At 35.3% G+C, this 22,291-nt stretch overlaps 1 protein-coding gene across 1 annotated transcript in view; it reads left to right on the top strand.

The window, feature by feature from the left end:
- The window catches only part of LOC110038936 (eukaryotic initiation factor 4A-3), a 41,037-nt gene that overhangs the window by 9,773 nt on the left and 8,973 nt on the right, over nucleotides 1-22,291 (top strand). Inside the window, exons 2-3 of the mRNA XM_020743866.1 lie at nucleotides 3,795-4,035; nucleotides 4,121-4,201. Coding sequence (XP_020599525.1) covers nucleotides 3,795-4,035; nucleotides 4,121-4,201 — 322 coding nt within the window. The remainder of the gene's footprint in view (nucleotides 1-3,794; nucleotides 4,036-4,120; nucleotides 4,202-22,291) is intronic.

Below are 22,291 nucleotides of genomic sequence, written 5' to 3'. Positions count from 1 at the left end.
AAGATCATTTTTTATACAATATGCTCAAGTCTTTTTAGGCCTACTTCTACCTTTTTTAACATAAGTCAAATCTAAAACATCTACTCTTCTAATTAGATCATCAAATTGTTGACAATTAATGTGATAAAACCATCTAAGACGACTCTCTCTAATCTTGTTTGCCACTTGAACTACACCAACCCTTTCACAGTTATATTCATTTCACGTTGTCTCTAAATGTCAAGCCACTAATCCACTTAAGCATCCTTATCTCAGCAACACTTAACCTTTTTTTTATGTTTTTTTTTGGAAGGACAATATTATGTGCCATAGAGCATTAAAGGTATCCCCACCATCATATAAAATTTTCCTTCTAGTCTAGCGGTACTTTTCTATGACACTGTAGGCTCAATGCATTCCTCCACTTCAGCCAACCAACTTGAATTCTACTAGTAACATCCCCATCTATATCACCATCACTTAAACAATAGATTCGAGATATCTAAAATATTCACAAATTTTAATGATTTGATCACCCATAGTTACAACTCTACCACTAGAGCTACTTCTAGTAAAATTACATTCCATACATTCAATTTTAGATCTACTCAAACTAAAGCCTTTAGAATCCAATGTAGACCTCTATAATTCAAGTTTTTCCTGAACTCTTTCTCTAGTCTTATCCACAAAAATGATATCATCAGCGAAAAACATACACTAAAGTACATCTTCCTATAAATGTCCATTAAAACTATCCATAACTAAAGCAAAAAGATATGGACTTAAAGCAGATCCCTGATGTAATCCAACTAAAATGGAAAATACTTGGGCAATCCTTCATTTGTTCAAACACAAATAACAACTCTAGTATACATGTCTTTAGTGACTTAAATATCAGTCATATCAACACCTTTCTTTTCTAGAACTCTCCATAGGATTTCTCTTGGAATCTTATCTTAAGTTTTTCTAAATTAATAAAATTCATATGTAGATCCTCCTTACTCTGTACCTCTCCACTAGACCTCTCAATAAATGTATAGCTTCCATAATTGACCTGCCCGACATAAAACCAAATTAATTATGTGAAATATTTTTATCACATTTTAATCTATGTTCAATTATTCTCTTCCATATTTTTTAAGTATGCCACATCAACTTAATTCCTCTATAGTTTGCACACACTTGTGTATCCCCTTTATTCTATAAAATGGAGACCAAAATACTCTTCATCAACATTTCACGCAACTTTTTAGTTTTTAAAGCAATATTAAAGAGTTTAGTAAAACAAATAACTCTGAAATCTCCTAAATATTTTCATACTTCAATTGGGAATTATTAGGTCCTGTTGATCTTCCACCATTGGTTTTCTTTAAAGCCTCATCAACTTATTTCCTACTGATGCGACGGTGAAATTAAAACTTTTTATTATTATTAATGACATTAAGATCACTATGGTCGATCGTATTTTAAAAAATATCATTAAAAAGTTTATTAAAATAGCCCACCCACCTATGTTGAATATCTTTCTCTTAGAAAAACACTTTTTGATTTTCATCTTTAATACACCTTGAATTAAATTTTTACTTTTTTTCTCTTTATTTGACTAGTCTATACATTTACTTTTCACCCTCTTTAATATCTAATTTTTTATAAAGATTATTAAAACCAAATTTTTTAGCGTCACAAATCGTTCTCTTAAACTGGCTACAGGCCACCTTATATTTTTCCTAGTTCTATAAGTCAATTTTTTTAACACAACTTTTTATATTTTATCTTTCTTTGCATATTATTATTTTACCACTAATTGTTTTTATTTATAAAAAACTTTTCCTTTTGATTCTCTAGGTTGATCTTTTCATTTGTTTAATTGTGCTTGTTACATTATCCAACATAGATTTAACTTCTTCATGAACATACTAAATCTTGAAATCTTGAAGTTTACTCATAAAAATATTTTTATTTGTCTTTTAGGTCCCCCAATCTAATTCTATGACAATGTTTCATCGGATTCTTTTTCTTACGACTTCTCATCTTAAAATACATAACTAATAATCGATGTTGACCACAAATTTTCACTTGGAATGATCTTATAATATTCACATTCTCTGTAATCTCTTTTTCTCATAAGAAATTAATCAATTTGTGCTTTATTAGATTCATTCTTAGAAGTAATAATATTTTCATCTCTTTTCTTTAATAAAGTATTAGCAATAACAAAATTATACACTGTAGTAAAATTTAATATGATTTTAACTTCTTTATTAATCACTTTAAACCGTAGCTGCCATGAATATTTTTAAAAATTTTTACCACTCTATTAACATTTCCATTTAAATCTCTTCCAATAGCAATTCATACTTCATGAGGTATTAGTTGTATTAATCTTCTAGGTCATTCAAAAATTTTTCTTTTGAATATCTAATTATACTTGAGGAGCATAAATACTTATAATATTATTATTAACAACAATCTTTATAGCTAAAATTATATCTCCAATTCTATTAATTTTTACAATATTATCTTTCAAAAACTTATATTTAATTACGTCAGCACTATTTCTAATGCGACTCCTACATAAATATCAAAGTTTAAAACCTAAGCTATCAATTTCCATAGCATTTTCTCCAATCCAATTAATTTCTTGAATAAATAAGATGTTTATCTTTCTATGAATCATAATATTTATAACTTCCAATAATTTACCTGTTAGAGTACATATATTCTAAGAACTTATCCTAATAATAGTTTCATGGGCTTACTTCTTTATCTGCATCCGTCCGTGATGAGAGAAATTTTAATTTTATTAAAATAAACGAGATAGATTTAATTTTCGTGCTTTAATTTAATTTAATTAGTAGTTTTTTTATTTTGTTAATTACTATTTATAAAAATGGGGTATTAAAATTTTAATTCACCGTCCGAACGTTTGTTTGTGCCTTGGATAATTCCAAGTCTCGGGCTAAGTTGTGACACCTAATAAGCAAATTTATGTTCTTATCATAAAAGGAACATCTTGTGGTTACATAAAAGATCTTGAGGTATCTAAAAGTTGCCTTAAAAATGGATTAATTTAATGAATCCATTTTGTATTGGTGCAAATTTGGTGAATTCTATTATTTGATGAATATTGAATAATATGTAACGCATTATTGCCACATTGAGATTTATGAGTTTTTAGTGGCCCAAAGAAACATTGAATTTAAATATAAAGTCATGACAATGTTGTTACAATGGGTCTTTGTTGAGCTATGAGAAATTATCAAATGCTTTAATGAAATTATATCTTGACATTAAGATTGATAAGTGTAGCCATGAGGCCCATGACCTTGTCAAATATGATAGAACAAAGTATATTAAGTTTGATTGCCAATTTACAAAGAAAACTTGAAGTTGGTATCATTTGCATATTACATTTTTCCCATCTTGGCCCAGTTCACAAATATCCTTAAGGGCAGTTCAAACCGAGTTGTAATTCCTTCTTTAGCAAGTTGGGTTTGATTGATATCTACTCTCGAACATGAGGAGTCTGGAAAATATGGAAATGATGAATGAGATCCAAGGAAGCGCCACCCAAATTAGAAGGAAAAGAAGTTGCGTTCATTGCATATGGATGATTTTTCTAGAAGTAATTGAAGATATGTACCTAGTTGGAAGAATTTTTTATTTGGATTTAAAATTTGTATCTTTTTTCTTTAGTAAGTTACCATAGAAGTTAAATGTGCGAGAATACTAAATATCATATAAATATTGCTTAGTTGTTCTTGATTAAAAATAAGTCCAAAAAATATGAATTTATAATATTATTTTTACTTCAGAGTGCAGGCATTGATTCTATCTCCTACAAGAGAGCTTGCTGCCCAGACTGAGAAAGTCATATTAGCAATCGGTGATTACATAAATGTGCAAGCTCATGCTTGTATTGGTGGAAAGAGCATAGGAGAGGATATCAGAAAACTGGAATATGGAGTTCATGCAGTCTCAGGAACTCCTGGAAGAGTTTGTGACATGATCAAGAGACGGACCTTAAGGACAAGATCAATTAAATTGCTAATTCTTGTCAGTAATTTGTTCCATTGTTTTTTTTTCCCCATTGCTTGTGTTCGTTCTCTCTTACAACACTAAATATATCAATTTTGAACAGGACGAATCAGATGAGATGTTGAGCAGAGGTTTTAAGGATCAAATATATGATGTTTACAGATATCTTCCTCCAGATCTACAGGCAAAGAGTGAAAATTTTGTTGATTATGCCTTAAACCTTTTTATCAATTCCTTATCATGTATTCAGGCTTTATACTACTTTATCAGCTTTCTAGTTACTTTTTCGCTGTTTCAACTTTAAAATTTCTACCCGTTAGTTTAACCATTCTATTTTCAATACCTGTTTAATTCTCACCATTTTCCTTATTTCTTAACAAATTTTTTTTGTTATTGGCCTTTTAAACTCCCTTTCAGTTTCAGTGTGCTTTTATGGTATTGGCTTTTGTTTCTTTATTTTCCGGGCTTAGGACATTTTCTTTGTGAGTTTTCATGGCTTTTTTTTTTGTTTTAAAGCATCCAAGAATTTATCTAGGTGCATTGTCATAACTGAGATTGGCGCTGAATTGTAATTGTGAGACGCAACCATATCAATGTTTCATCAATATGGATTCAAAATAGTTATAGGAAAGTTATTTGCTGTTTTATTGCTATCACATTGTTTTAGTTTTCTCGCTCTGGTAATGTTCTGATAACTTGGGACTGTTTGAATCATTTTTTGTTTGTTTTTTTTTAATATATTTTGTTTTGAATTTGATTTATTTATGTTTTGATATGTTAATATAAAGTATGATTCCATTTTGTTTTGGCAGCAGTTGGCAGCTGACAGTCATGGGCACCAGGTCGTGGAAGTTAGTGGCTGGTGGTGCTGTATTTTTTTTAATAACGACCAAAATAATTAAATGTTATTTTGATTGTTTTTAAAAATAAAATATAAAAACATATAGAAACCAAGAAACGAACATAATAAAAATCCAAAAACCAAAACGATCCCATATAGACCCTTTGTTTGTGTTATCTTACACTTTAATTAGTCTTAGGTTTGACACAAACCAAATGACTCCAAAAAGAATTATGTTATTCTGTATATTTCAGGTTTTGCTTTTGTGTGCAATCTTAGAACTATCAAGTTGAGTTGTGGTTGGCTCAGCAACATATATGGAAGGCATTTTAGTAAAGTTGTCCTTTATTGTACCTTTGTTTGGATGTTTATAAATTAAAGCATTCAGCATCCCATCTTGGCCTCCACATGACAACAATGGTCTTGTTTTTGCGGTCATTCTCTCTGTGCATTGTTGCTACATCTAATACAATTCTGATCACAGCTCATACTTCATGGACTTATTATTGATTCTCTCTTTCATTGTCTCTCGAGTTTGGCTAGTCCTCATCCACTTATGCAAATCTCCCCTCAGTGAAAGCCTCCAGTGGCATTGCTTCAATTAGCTTAAAATAAGAAAAACTTTCTGCCAAGTAGTTGGTAAGATGTGGCTTTTATTTAGTTGCCCTCTCCTCTCAATCTCTTTTAAATTTGTCATTAGAGTGGCTTATTTTGATAGGAAAGTAGGAGTTCAGGCTTATGTTTTTCTCCTTCTTTTTGTCTCTCTTGGATTCTTCATCTTAGGGTTATTTTCTTGCTTTGTGGGGAGAGTACTTATTAGGTTTTGATCAAGGAGAGTATGGCTTGATTGTGAATCTTGTTGTTCACATTTTGATCTAGAATGCAACATGGAATCAGGTGATAAGTGTAGGGAGAAGAATATGGAAAGACTAATAAAAGGAATTGGCCAGCTATTCTAGATATTTCTTTAAATCTCTCAGAAGAATGATCTAGCTGCTATCTTACATATCTCTGATTCTTTGATGTCTTGTACAGAGAGTAACATAACACAGTCCCTAGGTGGAGTATGCAAAAATCATGTTTCCATCCAAAACTCAAATGTTCATTCTACTTCCCATCATAGATCAAATTACATGGCCTCAGTTAACTTTTATTCTGAGTGGTGAAGCTATTTTAAAACAAAAACTAAATTTCCTTGCTGTTCTTACGGAAACAATTACATTATTTTTGAAATAAAGGAAAAAATGAACAAAATACATAATAAAAAATCGAAAGTGCACTCAATGATAATGAATGATCTAAACTCAAATAGGTTTGATGAGTATCATTAATCTCAGGATTCAAGTACTTCACTTTACAGAGTGAAAATATTTTTACACTCAAAACATTCAAAACTATTTAATGATGATAATAGCTAAGAAGCTGTGAAAGTTCGATGATGATCACGCTAGTGCATTTATCAATGTCTATAATTTTTAAGGATGACATATTTCCGTGGGATCTAAAATGCCATCCATAGGCATGTTTGTAGAATATAATGGTGTACTAAGAGCTTGAATTTTAGCTGTGAGTTTTTTCAGTAGATTGGAGATTTTCGACAAAGCCTTTTCAATATCTTTGAACTCTTAATTCTCATACATGCTTATTCATGACTCCAATCCAATGCATGAGGTTTTATTTCCATGGAACTTTCTAGCTTTTTTCTTAATCTCACACATATCATAATGAAATCCCCACAGATTTGGACTAGTGTTCTGATGTCAAAATGTGTTTTGGGATTGTGGTGCATAAGACTTGTGAAACAATAGGAAGTATATAGGATGAGAAAATTAGACTTTTCTATGGAGGATTAAGAATTGTCCTTGATCTATGTGATAGAAGAGAGTAGATGAGCTTAAAGTTTGCTCCTTTGCATTTCTGGGATTCCATGAGGTTTGTGAACCATGCTTAGGAAAGAGATAAGATTTAGGTAGTCTCTTGATCGAGGATCAGAGAGATGGAGCAAAATTGATGAAAAATAGTTCATTATATCTTGTTTAATTATAAAGATAATTGATCGAGGATCGCGAGGCTTTCTTCATTTTTTCTTTCTTTCCTATTATCCTTCATTCCTTTCTAGTTTTTTCCTTTATATGTATTGTATTAGGGTTTAGAAGTCAGTTTTTTTTAGAGTTTTGTTTAGGACAACCTCTGGCTTCTCTAGTTTCCTATCTAGGTTATCCAAGGGTCGAGTGGTGCTTCGGCTGTATCTCGCTCCCAAGGTATGGTTTATCCTTCCCCAACTCTTCCACGCCTCTCTCACTTCGCTGCCACACATCCCCCCTCACTGTATTTGCCTAGAACAACATCCGTTAGATGTTTTTCTTGCAGATTTTCTCTGTCTAGCCCTCTGCTATCTCTGTCGCTACCTTCTAGATCATCCTACACCTGCTGCTGCCTTCCATCCCCACGTTCTACCCAATTTCGTCTTCCAAAACCAGCCCTCCCCCTTTCCCTTTTGTTGTCGCCCCTCCAGAACATGTGCTCCATCTTCTGCTGCCCCAAACAAAAACTGTTGCTATTTTGCTGCTACCATCTTGCTGTTTAGTCTCCGCAACTCGCTGCCATCCCTGAACTGCACCCCCACACTTCCCTTGTTGTTGCTAGTGTCGCCTAATAGAATCCCTACCATCATTCCAATCCCTTACTACAAGTTCCACTCCCCGTAACCAACCACCATCGCCCCTGGATCGACCCCCTAGTGCACGCTTGTGTGTCGTGTTGTCGTTATTTCCCATTTCAGTGTATTGGGTTGTATCCGTCTTTTGACTTTTCAGTAATAATATTTGTTTGCTTTTTGTTGTTTGGATTAACTCTGAGATTATTTGGTATCAGAAGTAGCCTAATCCTAATCTTATCCTATGATTATCTAAATTCACCAATACCTAACCCAATCTCCACCCAAAACCCCTACCCTTGCTGATTTTGCACATCAGCCCACAAAAGCTTTTTTTAACACTCTAGACCACCCCGTTAATATTGAGTTAACCCAAACAACAATAGGGAAGTAGTTATTATTGTTGAATTCAAATAGGAACTTACAACCAAAGACACTAGAAATTAGAAATTCCAATAAATGACAACTCACAATCAAATTAGGGTGAATCTCGGAGTGGTGGTGGTGATCTACGAGGGGTTGGAAAGTGGCAGGATGAGTGAAAAAATGGTTGGCAGACAAAAAACAGCAAGAGAACGGTTTCACATGTTCCGGACAGCAAGTATGCAATATATTCACGTGACAAGGCTGTCCTGATGATGGCAGCTTGGGGGGAGGGCGGGAACAGCAGCGACAACGAAGATGGACAGCTGGAACAATAATGGCAGCGGGTATGGAGGGCTGGAATATTGGTGACAGCAAATGTGAAGGCCTGAAATAGCAGGGACAGCAAAAGGGAGGAGGGAACGACAATGGCAGCGAGGATGGAGAGCTGGAACATCGATGGAGAATGTGGTGGACTGTCGGATAGCCAAAGGAGGGCTGTCTTGGGCTGGGGCATCAAGAAAATTGCTAGAAAACAACAAAAGGGCTGCTATCAGCGATGAGGAATATGTGGCAGCGAAGCGGCAGGAACGTGGAAGATTTGGGGAAAGATGAATACCACATGGAGATCAAGATATAACTGACGCACCACCTGAAACCCTAGGATACAACCCTTGAAGGGAATAAGAGAAACCGATGGGTGTCATTATACAAAACACACAAAAACTAACCCTAAACTCTCATGAAAGCAAATTTAAATAATCGAATAACTATGAGTGGACCCCTCTACTTGAAAGAGGTGGTACTCCTATAGGAAAGCCAAGTTGCTCTCACATCGGCTGAACCGAACCGATCCAGACCGTAGATGGGCCTCCGACACCCGTTCTCGAGTCAATTGCTTGCTCCCGTGTTTGTCTTCCACTTCTGCACTCGCGAACATCCCGCGTCAGAAAAGTCTCGTCCGCGTCAATCTCCCGTGGTTGGGAGAGTTTCGATCTCATCCGTCGAAGCTTCTGTCTCCTCATAGTATGATATCAGGTCGCATACGTTGAAGGCGGCTAAGTTACTGCAACTTCCTGGTAAGTTAATCTTGCAGACGCCGTTCCAAAGCTCATTCTGGTAGACTAAATATCCATCATTTTTGGCACAACTTGAGCTGAACCTGAATGTGGATGCCTATTCTAAAGAACCAAGCATCGAGTCATCAAATCTGTAATTGACTTCTTTCACTCCTACTCGTCTAAGTATATCTGGTAAACAAGTATGTAAGGAGGATTCAATGTTGGGACGAAAGCTATAACAGGTTGAGCAACTCTCACGAGTAACCACGAAAGTCTTTTCTTCTTCTCTGTTAGGACATATATCCGATTGTATAATTTTCTTCCCTACCTTCCTCCTATGAAAATTTCTAAAGATGTAGTTCATTCTTCTTGTCTGGACAATTGTCAGTGGTTATACTGCTGAATTGAATTTGATATTTGAATAACATCATATAGACTTCTAGAAGTAGCTCACAAGCTTCTCATCTTTGACATGTTAGACCGCTTTCAAGGGTAATCACCCAATAAGTGGATCGTGATGTCTGACAATTTTGTCAATAGGGGTTGTCCTTATTTTAGTTATATGCGTCTCGAAATCACTATCTTCTAGAACAACCCCGACTAATCTAACTAAAGTTTCTCTCGTGGGCTCAGCTTGAATCACTGACATCTCTTCCTCATTGCCTTGAAGTTGATACTCAGCTTTGACGCCTTTGTTCTTTTTTGTGTCTATTCCTTCAACTGCTCCTTGCTCAATGAAATAGGTTATTCCGTTAGTTGTGAAATCCGATTCAATCCAAATACTTGTCACTTGAAACACTTTATGATTCTAATAGATTTAGGAATACTTGTTGCTTTTCTTTTACTCTACTCTGAATTGATTTTCTCTCAAGTGGGGTAAGCTTGGATGTTCTTTTGGGTGAATTCTGGTTGTAAGATTCTGTTGTTGAACCCTGCCTATAAATGTGGCGATCGCTCGATGATGAGTCTCTCCAGTCTTGAAGTTGGGGTTTAAACATCCGCTCTGTAGTGAACTGTTAGTCTGAAGTTATATCTCTTATTTTATCTTGTACCAGGTAGTGATCTCATCTTTTCCTATATGTTGGCGTAGGCGCCTCAAATTTTTCCACTAAAATAATGCACTATCCTTTAATTTGTTGCTTGCTAGTTTCACCATTTTGTCAAGTGGGATGTCCTGTTACACAAATACAAGTTTCACGATCTGGAGTAATTTGATGAACTCTTCTAGATTCAAGTGATTGTCAAAATATGACAAATCCACATTTATTTTAAGATTCTAGGTTATCTGATATTTCAAGCAAAATCTACGGAGTAGTGGTTCTTCATCTCCGGAGTCAAATAGAGTATGGGTGACCACTTTGGATGGGAGTAAATCCGAATAATGGGCGTTCATGCAGAGTACTAGGTTCTGACGCTAAGAACTACTTTTTACAGACGTTGAAAAGAGAATCAATAGGACTAATATTGGATGTTCAAAAGTGCTATGAGTTTGAGGAACCAATACAAAACACATGGCAACCCCATATAAGAAAAATTCCAAAAAATTTCATATCTTCATATCTGTGCGTGTGTGTGTGTGTATATATATATATATGAAGAATGGAGGAGAGTTGCTCTGCTAGGGCTTGCGATTTCCAGCGATATGGGTTTTCTGCTTCTTGCGCCGCCATTTTCCAGTGAGATCTCTCCATACTTCTCTATTGTCTGGTGTTTCCCTCTTAGTTTCATCTTCGATTGTTCTGGTTTCGGAGTTTTTGGGTTTCAGTTGCAGATTTTCTCTTCTGGTTTGTTTCTCTATTTGGGAATCTTTTGCACCAACTTTCGACGAAGCTCTTGCGGGGACTAAGATAGGAAATCTGGTGATTTCCTCTAGTTTCAATATTTGATAGTTCTATTTTCGGCATTTTGGTTTTTGATTGGAGCTTTACTCTTTTGGTTTGGTTTCGATTTTTGGGATTATATGACACCTACCTTCGTCGAAGCTCTTGTGGGGGCTAACAACTCTAAGATAGGAAGTACTGGTTTATTCCCTCAATCTTTTCAAGACACTTTGTACTGTGGTGGTGATTATGTTTCATTCGAAAAACAGGAAAAAAAATGGCAAGCTTGCTTTGTTTCTTTCTGAGGATGAGTAGAATATACTGGCATCTTCTACTAAACATGTTATTATTGGTAAATTTATTTTCGGACACCCAAAGCTTGATATTATTATTAAGAATTTTGACTCTATGAATTTAACGGGATTTTGGAAAATTGGTGTGTTAGACGAGAGACATATCCTCATTCAATTATCCAACGATGAAGATTACACTAGACTGTTCTCACGTCGATTTATTAAAATTGACGGTATTACTATGAAAATTTTAAAGTGGTGATTAATTTTGATCCCAAATCGGAATCTCCTACTATTCCGATTTGGTTGCATTTTCCCGGGCTTAAATTTCATTTGTTCAATCATGAAATACTATTTTTTCTTGCCGCGGCTTATGACAAACCTTTAAAGTTGGATGACCCTACTTATTAAATAGGCCTTTAGAGGCTAGGGTTCTTGTTGAGCGGGATATTATGTTACCTTTTTGCGATGAAATTTGGATAGGATCCGCTCATAAAGGATATTGGCAGAAAGTTGAGCTAGAAAAACACTCACCGTATTGCAATCATTGCCGTATATTTGGACATGTTTTTACTCAATGTTTTTGTCTGAATCCTCATTTAAAAAAGGGGACCGCTCCTCCTGCCCCATCACATATACATCACATGGAGAATTGTGTTGAAGTTGAGGACGTTGTTCCTACTACTAATATTAGCAATAATAATTTTAATGATAAAACTAAAGATGGTTCGGTAGAGGGAATTGAACATTCTGATTTCATTAATGTTAGTGAGCCAAAATGTATTTCTTCTCATGATACTAATGTTAAAAATTATGAGCAGGATATTTTTTAGGTTTTTTCTTCTGATAATGATAATAATCAGAACAATGTTGATAAGGAAGAGTTGGCCCCTCCTATTTCTGAAAAAGTTTCACCTGAAGGAAATTTATCATCAGATGGTAATGCCCTTGAGGAAGATTTAGCTCCTCTTTTTGAAAAAGTTATTCTTGATGGAGATATATCAGTCGCTGCTACTGCTCTTGAAGAAGAATGGTTAGTGCAAAAATCAAACAAAAAGAGGAATAAAAGATAGAATGAGCTTCTGCATCTTAATCGTGAAAATATCATTTTATATGATAAATATCATTCAAATTGTGAAATATTCAGCACCCTTTCCAGATCTTCTAGAAGGGGTGTTTTGAATAATCATGTTTAATTTTATGTTTTGGAATATTATGGGAGTGGCGGACCCTTCCTCCCTTATTAGACTAAATCACTTATGCAGGGTCAAAAACTTATATTTGTTCTATTGGAACCTTTGGTGAATATTAACAAAGATCGCATTCTTAGAAAGTTTAAGCATTACAAACACTTTTGTAATACGAATAACAAAATTTGGATTTTCTGGAAGCATAATATTGATTTCAACATCGTAGAAAACGTTAAACAATTTATTTTGGTTCAATTTAAAATTGAATCCTTTTTTTCCTGGGCCACTTTTGTTTATTTTAGCTCTTTATTACATGATAAATTTATGCTTTGAGATAAATTGTTGATTATGGGGGAACACATTAAAGACAACTGGTTTGTTGGGGGAGATTTCAATATGATTATGACTCCCACTGAAAGGAATAGGGGTCAGTGTGTGGATCTCATGATTATCAATCGGTTTTGCAATAAAATTGAGGAGGCGGGTCTTTTTGATTTAGGCTTCACGGGCGCCCGTTTTACATGGAGAAAGGATCAGCGACTGAATCGTTTCTTGGGTAATAATTATTTTCTCAATCATTTTCCCATTGCTAAAGTGCAACATTTAAGACACGCTGGTTCGGATCACAATCCCATTCTTCTTACTATCCCATTCTTCTTACTCTAGCCTTTACTATTAAATCTGCTACATATCGTTTTAAATTTCTAAATGTCTGGACTTCTCATGATACCTTTTTAAGTACTGTTAAGCAGACTTACATTATAAACAGAGTCAGAGATCCATGGTATGTGCTTTGCCAACTTCATGAACAGGTTGCTGCTAAGCTGAGGGGGTGGAATTATGATACCTTTGGAAATGTGCACAATAAGGTCAAAGAAGCTCAAATGGTTGTGGACTTTTTGGAAGGTGAAACCTCTGCTTCTCCTACTAGAATTGATGAGTTAGCCAAAGCTCATACCACTCTTCTAGAAGCTATCTCTCTGGAGGAAGATCTTCTACAGCAAAAGGCTAATGATATCTACTTTAATGTGGGGATCAGAACACTAAATTCTTTCATGCCTCGATTAAGCATAAAAGAAGTTTGAATACCATCTTGAATATAAAGACAACGGATGGTAGGATTCTTACGGATAAAGATGACATTGGAAATAGTGTTGTTGATTATTTCTCAAATTTGTTCCATAATAAAAAGCAGGTGCTTCATATTGACCCATACATATTTGCTGAGGAGCGTGATTACATATCCAACATTTCTCTTAATGATATCCCCACTGAGCAGGAGATTTTTGCGGTATTCAAGGACATTAACTCTAATAAAGCTCCGGGTCCTGATTGTTTCACTGCTCATTTTTATGTTTCTTGTTGGGATATTATTAAAGTCGAGATTATTCCAGCCATACAAAGTTTTTTTCAAGGGCCGATCATGAGAAATTCTTTACTTCTTCTCTTATTGTGCTCATCCCGAAGGGGGCCGATAAAAAACGGTTGGGATAAGTTCCGCCCCATATTCCTCACCTTTGTTATATCTGAAGTATAAGCAAGCTCATTGTTGCTAGAATACAACCTCTTCTCAATAATATTATTTTTTTGCAGCAATTTGCCTTTGTTAAGGGGAGAGAGATCACCGATAAGATCCTTCTCGCTCAAGTTGAAGATCTAGATAAAAAATGTAGAGGAGGCAATTTGGTCATCAAACTCGACATTAAAAAAACTTTTGATACTATTAGCTGAGATTCATTATTAATATTCTTCATGCCTGTGGTTTTCAAAATAGTTTCTGCTCTCTTATACGAAGATGGTTAAAAATAATCATTACTTTATGCTTGTAAATGGCATTTCATATGGTTTTTTCTCTGCTCAAAGGTGTATAAAACAAGGTGATCTTTTGTTTCCTACTATTTTCATTATTGCCTTGGACTATCTATCCCGTTTAATTAACAGGTTGCAGTTGAGCAAACCACACTCACAATTCTCTCATAGATCCTCCATCCTCGTTAGCCACTTGGCCTACGCGGATGATGCTATCATTTTTGCAAATGCTAGTAAACTCTCTATGAAGGCCCTCGTGCAAGTTTTGGAGAATTTTCAAGATACTTCAGGACTTATTTTCAACAAGGATAAATGTCATTTATACTTTGGGAAGCATGTCAAAAGATCCACTATTACATGGGCTACCTCTTTTACTAGTAATGATTTTGCCTCTTTAGCTCTCAAATATTTGGGGGTAATTTTGCTAAGGGGCCGACATAAGAAAACTCAGTTAGATGATGTGATGGATAAAATCAAGAAAAAGATTAATGATTGGAGAAACTCTTTTCTTTCTAATGGTGGAAGGATTACTTTATTAAGAAACATTCTTTTAAGCATTCCTTTGTATGCTTTACAAGTTCTGAACATGAAAAAGAGTACTCAAATCCTATTAGAGAAATTATTCAATCGTTTCACCACTAATTCCAGAAAGCATTGGGCCACTTTTTCTAAAGCATGTAAACTTTTAAATGCGGGGAGTCTTGGTATTAAGAACTTGAAGCAAATCTCTGATATTAATATGTGCAAGCTTTGGTTTAAATTCCGTGCCAACACATCTTTATGGGCTCGTTTCATGCATGATAAATATTGTACTATTTTAAACTCGGCAATTGTTAATTGGAAAGTGGGGGACTCGAGAATCTGGAAATCAATTATTAAAGCTCGTTCGGTTGCCACTAAATTCATTTTTTGGGATATTGGAGATGGTAAGATTTTCTTTTGGCATAATGAATGGGGTTTGGGTGGCACTACTTATCATATTGTCAACAACAATTTGATTCTTTCTGATTGTTGGACTGGAGGTCATTGGGATGTTAACAAGCTAAAGGATTTTATAGGTGATAAAATTGCTATTGTAACTAAAATTCCTATCGGAAGGAGATCGAACGATACACCCATTTGGAAAATTTCTACTGCCACATCAACTACAAAATTTTTATATTCTAACCTTTACAGCTTCAATAATTGGCGTTGGGGCAAAATGATCTGGAATGCTTTATTTACCCCTTCTACATCTTTTTTTTCTTTGGAGATTCTTATTTAAAATGCTCCCATTTGACGACATTCTTAAGCTTAAAGGTCTTAAGCTTGCTTCTTAGTGTTATATATGTAAGAAAGAAGAGGAGTCTGAGGTGCATCTTTTCTTTCAATGTTCATATGCAAGAGAGGTTTGGCTTTTATTAGGCCAACATTTTTAAATAAATTGGTTAAATAACTCGTGCATGAATGATTTTTTACTCTTTTGGAAAGAAGCTGCCTTTGTTGATAAAAAATTGCTTTATTTTCCTTTGGTGGTTAGTTGGTTTGTCTGGATGGCTAGAAATAATTTCAAATATCAAAATTTGATTGTCTCCTTCGATTATTGTTTTTTTCATACTGGTTTATTACAATCGAATGCAACGCCTCTATGGTTTGGATGAATCTTGCTTTCAACCTCGTGTGGGTAGGATGGCCACCCTGATTAAGTGGCAACCACCTTCTTCGGGTTGGATAAAGATAAATATTGACGGATGTTGGACTTCCACGGCTGCTGGTGCTGGGGGGGTTTCAGGAGTTACTTGGGTAAATGCTTTTGTTTTTTTGCATCACCTATTCTTGCTTCAACTCCTTTAGAGGCTAAAAGCTGGGCTTTTCTACTATCACTACAAGTTGCTCTCTCATGTAATTTCTTTAATATCATCATTGAGATCGACTCTTTGTCACTTTATAAAGATTTTGGAAGCATATCTTTACCCAAGTGGAATGTTTTATGCACTTGGAATAGAATTAAGGAGATTATTGAGAAGTTCAATTTTAATATCAAGATGTCATTTACCTTTCGTGAAGGAAGCTCCCCTGTGGATTGGCTTGCTAGGGAAGGTAAAGATACTTCTAATCCTATGGTGGGTATTACACTTATGCATCAATTAAAGTGCCTATTAATGGGTGACTCCCTTGATTCACCTTACATTAGAAGGATTCAGTAGATTTTTTCTATGGTGTTAGAAGAAATAGCTATTGAAGTTTTTATTATGGGGCATGATTTTCTTTGTGTAGCTTATTTCGGCGGGATATTTGCTACTGATTTTCTGGTGAGTTGTTGGGTTAATTTAAATTTTGGATATCATCTTCTTGGTTTTAGAGATTTTGGGTGGCAAAATGGAAAATTATGGATGGTTATTTTGGCTCGATATACTTATTTCAACTTATTTTTTGAGTTGCAATTGTTTTCTTGCCAATTTTTATGAGGATGGTGGGGAATATTTTCAGAGGATCATAAAAAGGGATGTTGCGGTTGGAAGCTTCTATTTTCATCCCTTTAATATATTAGCTCGTCGTCGTATATTGGCACGTTTCAACTTGGATGAGCTTCTTCTTTTTCTATCTTAAGTCTTTTGGGCTACTTTCTTTGCAGGGACAATACATTAGATTTATCGAAGTATATTCGGATGGGAAGTTCAAAGCTTTGATAAAGACTTCATGGGATCCTTGACGTACTGGAATTTGAGCTTCGATTCTTCTGGAGGATCACTACTGTTCTCTGTTGGGAAATTTTACTCGTTTTTCTTTTATTATGGTTTACTTATATTTGCACGAGCATAGTTCGTTTTCCTGTTGTGTTTCGAGTTGAGTTGTATTAGGACGAGGATCCTCTATTACGGGTGCGTTATTGTATTTTTTAATTTCTAGAAGGGGAACCTCTACCTATATATTTGTACCAATTTTTATAATTAACTCATAGGAGACGTATAATGCTCCTTAAAAAATCCCAAGAGCTAATATATTAAAAGGAAAAGATACAACATGTATGAGTGGGTCCAATAAAAAGCACCCAACTCATACGGTACAATGCGCAGAAAATTATAAAAATAGAAAAGATACATATAATTAGGGATGCCCTAATCTAGTATTGTCTCTGCCTCTGGTTCTCGAAAGGGAGCCAACTAAAAAATTGGCGAGGTGTGTATCATTATCCGAAGTAACCGAAGTATCATCCGTTAGATTCCTGAGCTCAAGTAGGTCTCCATTCTTCTTCTTCCTCCTAGATGTGTAAACCTGTCATTCATCATCCGAAGATTGATCGTTCGAATGAGGTGATAGAACCGTAGTAGAGAGATTACCAACCGTTGTAAGAACAATAAGTTCTAGTATATGTGAAGTATGAGTTGTCCCCTCTACTCCAGATGTTTTTTGAAGATGAGGAGCTGCAAGGCTCACCTGAGTACCAGTCTGAACATTATCCTTTGTAAGTAATGATCTTTAGTAATGTTATCAATAAGGTTTAAAGATGTAAGTTGCCCAACAGAGCCATCTGACATCACATCAGTCGCAGAAACAAAAACAGTATTGGCAAGGGGGGATCCACAGGTAAATTAGACACCAAATCCTATCTCGTGGGAACTTCCTCCACAGGTTGAGCAGATGTATCCATAGCAATGGGGTTAGACCCCTCCTTGTTTACTTGAGCTTTAGCTTTCAAATTTGGATGAAGCGTGTGACATTTATCAAGTGTATTTCCAAATATCCTACAGTGGGTACAATCAAAAGGTTTATGTTCCACGACAATTTATTGCCAGTATCCATTGTGAGTTGTGCCCAGCCAGACTTCAGTAATATCCCTTTTCACAAGTATTCTGGCCACAGAAGGCCTGGTTAGGGTTGCGAAGCTTTTGAGCTACTTCTGGAAAACCATATGAAGTCATTTGAGTATTAAATTCAATTTATCATTGTACCTACTAATAGATGGTGAGATATGAGGGATGAATTACATCGTTGGAATTTGCCTTGGGATTTTTATGGGTAAGAACATCCTAAAGTGGGATCTAGGTTCTTTTAGAGAAGATGAAGAGGCCTCTCGTGAGTGGTTACACTTCACAATGTGTTTTAGTTTGTCATAGATTTCGTTTCAGAGTTGATTCCTCATGATGTATTTGTTTATTTGATGCACTCAACCGAGTACGAGGAGTGGAAGAAGTAGATTATAGACTTAATTGCTCGAGATTTAACTCGTGAGAATCAAATCCTATATGTAACTCTAGCTCATGGTGTCCTAAAGGAGGATGAATACTTAATTTATCAGGATGTGCTTTAAAATGACAACACTTGTAAGACTAACTTACCGGGTAGTTACAATAGCTCCGCTACCTTCAACGTGGCCAACATGACGCCATACCGAGTACGAAGAGTGAGATAAGCAGATTATAGATTAATTGCCCGGGATTTGGCTCGTGAAAATCTTCATCTTTATGCAGCTCTATCTCAGATTGTGTTAAAAAGGGATGAATATTTATTTTATCAGGATTAGTTGTGAAATGATAACGCATGTAGGATTGACTTACCAGGAAGTTACAGTAGCTCCACCACCTTCGACGTTGCTGAAATGACACCATACTATAAGAAGATAGAATCTTCATTGGGTGAAGTTGAAGCTCTCCCAACCCTAGGAGAATGATGTGGAGCGTGTGGTTTCATACCGTGGAACCTCAGTTCCTTCTACGATCGAGTTAGGGCCATGTCGCGAGGCTTTCTTTCCTTTTCTACTTTCTTTACTATTATTCTTAACTCTTTTCTAGTCATTTTCTATATTTGTGTTGTATTAGGGTTTGGAAGTCAGTTTTTTCATGATTATTGTTTGGGACATCTATCGGCGTCTCCAGCTTTCCCGTCTATGGCTATAATCAAGATTCGAGTGGTTCTTTGGTTGTATCTCGCTCCCGAGATGGTGAATTATCCTTCCCCAACTCTTCCACATCTCTACTGCTTCAATGCGATGCATCCCCCCCTTGATGTAGCCACTTAGAACAACATTCATTTGCTATTTTTCCTGCAAATTTTTTCTATCCGGCTCTCCACCTCTGTCGCTGCCTTCCAGACCCGCCTCCCGCTTTTCGGTTTCCTTCTAGATCAGCCTCCACCCGCCGCTGCCTTCCAGACCCCCATTCCACCCACTTCCGCCTTCCAAGACCAGCCCTCCCTTTTTCTTATGCTGCCACCCCTCCAAAACCCTTACTCTATCTTGCTGCCACCCCAAACAGCAACTGCTGCTGTTTTGCCACTGTTATCTTGCTGTCCAGCTGCTGCAGACTCTCTGCCATCCCTCAACCGCACCCCCACACCTCCTTTGCTTTTGCCACTGCCCCCGCCCATCATGCTATCCATCATTCCAGTCCCTTACTGCGCTTTCTACTCCCTGTAACTTACCATCACCAAATTGAACCCCTAGTGTCTATTTGTGCACGTTGTCGTTATTTCCCATTTTCGTGTGCTGGGTTGTAACCGTCTTTTATCTTTTTAGTAATAATAATTATTTACTTATTATTGTTTGGATCAACTCTGACATCATTTGCTGTAACCCACAAATAAAATATGATCCAATAGAGGATACACGAAAGGAACATGTCATTAACCAAACAAATAGATATCTCAACATGTGATCAAATGTTTATATCAAATTTTTTATGAACATCTTTGAAGTTGTCAATGGTTCATTTATATGAAATCTTTCATTTTTGGAACCATAATAATTTCTGTTTTAATTTTTCTGAGTTATGCCCCTTCGAATTTTGCATACTGTGTTGTCACCACATATGAATTCATCAGTTCCATGTGGGACCCTTTAATTATAGCAAATGTAAGGATGTATGGATTCCTGCTTTGTAGTGACTTGTCATCATAGATATATCCAATCCATCAAATCATCAAATCATCTATGTTAATTTCCTAATCTTAATGAGGACTTAACTTGAAATTATTTGTTATCCATGTGAAAAACAAAGGTTTTTGTATAAGATCTAGCATGCGTATTATGCTCAACATTTATAATGATGTGCTAATATTTCATGAAGTTTAATATGCAAATTTCCATTATGGAGAGAATAATTAAGACATTGACTTTTATTAATCAATTCTCAAATCTTTATTTACAACAAGGTTTATGTTCTCAGGGAACCTCTTTTTATGCGATTATCAAGGATCGCGGTTTCATGTAATAATATAAGCCAATTCTACATTGAATGATTTGAGACAATTGACTTGATACTATGGTTAGTTAGGATCATGACGTGGCATATAAGTCCAGAATTAACGGTAACAACTATGTTGTTAAAGTATTTTCATAATTTGCGTTAAAAAGATAATGAAAACACGCCTATTAACTATAATTGTTTCTACTCATTACTATAGAAAATTATTTTCCTTGAAAATGTCCTTAAGGATTCAATGTGTAGTTTTGATTTTTTCTAATTTGTGAAGTTAATTTAGCGACTTAGAGTGCCATGTAATTTAGATCCAAATTATGTTGGTCAACTAAAATTTACAAGCATGCATTAAAGCTATAAAGCATGTGAACATTTAGTGATTATTTAATGTAGAATAAAAAATAATTAGCTTCTAATTAAGCTATTGAAATGCATTTCCCATCTTTTTGGAAAGTTAAGTACTCACTTGCCATACTCCAATATTTAATTAAGGCTAAGATTAGTTTGATATCATCTTATTTAAAAATATGTTTTAATTGTTAATAAAAACAATTAATGACGTAGGCTAGACTTTTATCTTAGCCCAAATACTAGTAGTGGAATGTGGATTCATTCACGTTCTGTGAAATCACCGCTACCTAAAAATCCCAAATATGACAATTCAAAAAGGTGACAAAGGAGAAAAAGTAGTTACATTGGAGGTGGCGGTGGTAAGAGGGAGGCTTCCTCACCCTAAAACCCAATATTTTCTTGATAGCTACCTCTCTAACAACAATAAGTATGCTAAAAATACCCTCTTTGTTGGTTTTCAAATTCTAACATCAAAGAAGCGAAAGGAGATGAATATGAAGGAACAATTTAAAGAACAAAGAGGTGAAATGTGTGACGTTGTCCCCCTGCCAAACTCCCCTTATGCCCCTTTATAAGCCTTGCTTGGTGTTGTGGTGGGGGGGGGGGGGGGGGGGGTGGTGAATTTTGTGATCATGCCAAGTCTTGCAATTCAACTTTATGTGATGTTCTTGTTTACCTTCATTTTATTTGCTACGAGTCAACATCCCTCTAGAACTTAATAGTCATTTATAATCTATGTTCTTGTCTCTTTTAATGGCTAAGTACTTGTGCTTAATGTCAAAGTTTTGAATGGAATTGACTATTGAAAACCAAGCCCTCTCTTTCCGTTGAAGTGCCTGGCTGACATACTCTTTCTCCTCCCCTTGTTGGTGCCATGAGATTTATGGTCTCTTACTCCTTAATTGGTGACAACCTCTTCCTTGCTTACTTGGTTATGGGTAACCTCTGTTGTTCTTCTAATCCTTTTTATCAGTTTTACTGGAGTTGTTTCTGTTTTCCTCCATCTTTAATTGTTTATGATTCGTTATAAAAATTCTGTTTTCTTCCCTCTTCTTTGAAATTATGAAAATTGATTGAAACTAGTAAAATCTTGGTATTCAGTTAGAAGTCCTGAATGTCTAGACCATAAAAGTCATAAAAGGTATTTATTAATATGTTCTATAGTTCTGATGATTGCAATTGTCATTAAATCCTTTACATCTCATCAATGATCACCTCCAAGTCACTCAGTTTTCTGTAGAGGACAATAAGATGTTTGTCATCAACACGATTATAGGCAACTACAGCTATGAAAACCTTATTCATGATTGATGAAGTAGTGTTCCTTCTTAGAACAGTCATCTCATTCTTTTTAATAGTTTTAGTGGTATTATATGTGCAAAATTTTTTTCTTTCTCTCTTATATCTCACATAACAGCAATGTGCTATGTTAATTATAAAAAAATGATAACCCTTCGGTACTACCATACATAGAGATATATCATTAGTTACATCCATAATGTTTTGAGAGTAGGTTCCCAAGCCTTTCATTTGAGTGGAAAGTAATTGATAGAAACCAACTGTGTTTTTGTACTTATTTTTGTTGATTTTATACTTTATTTTTTCACCTCAAAGAGTGGTAGCTGGAATATTCTATGCTTGCTTAGGGCTATCTATTTTGTTCTTTATTGGAATTTTATGCATTAAAAATGACATATATATATATATATATATA

This window comes from Phalaenopsis equestris, unplaced genomic scaffold (assembly GCF_001263595.1).
Source record: "Phalaenopsis equestris unplaced genomic scaffold, ASM126359v1 Scaffold234382, whole genome shotgun sequence".
NCBI classification, from domain to species: domain Eukaryota; kingdom Viridiplantae; phylum Streptophyta; class Magnoliopsida; order Asparagales; family Orchidaceae; genus Phalaenopsis; species Phalaenopsis equestris.
The sequence above is the reverse complement of the archived record's forward strand: the minus strand, read 5'-3'. Positions and strand labels throughout refer to the sequence as shown.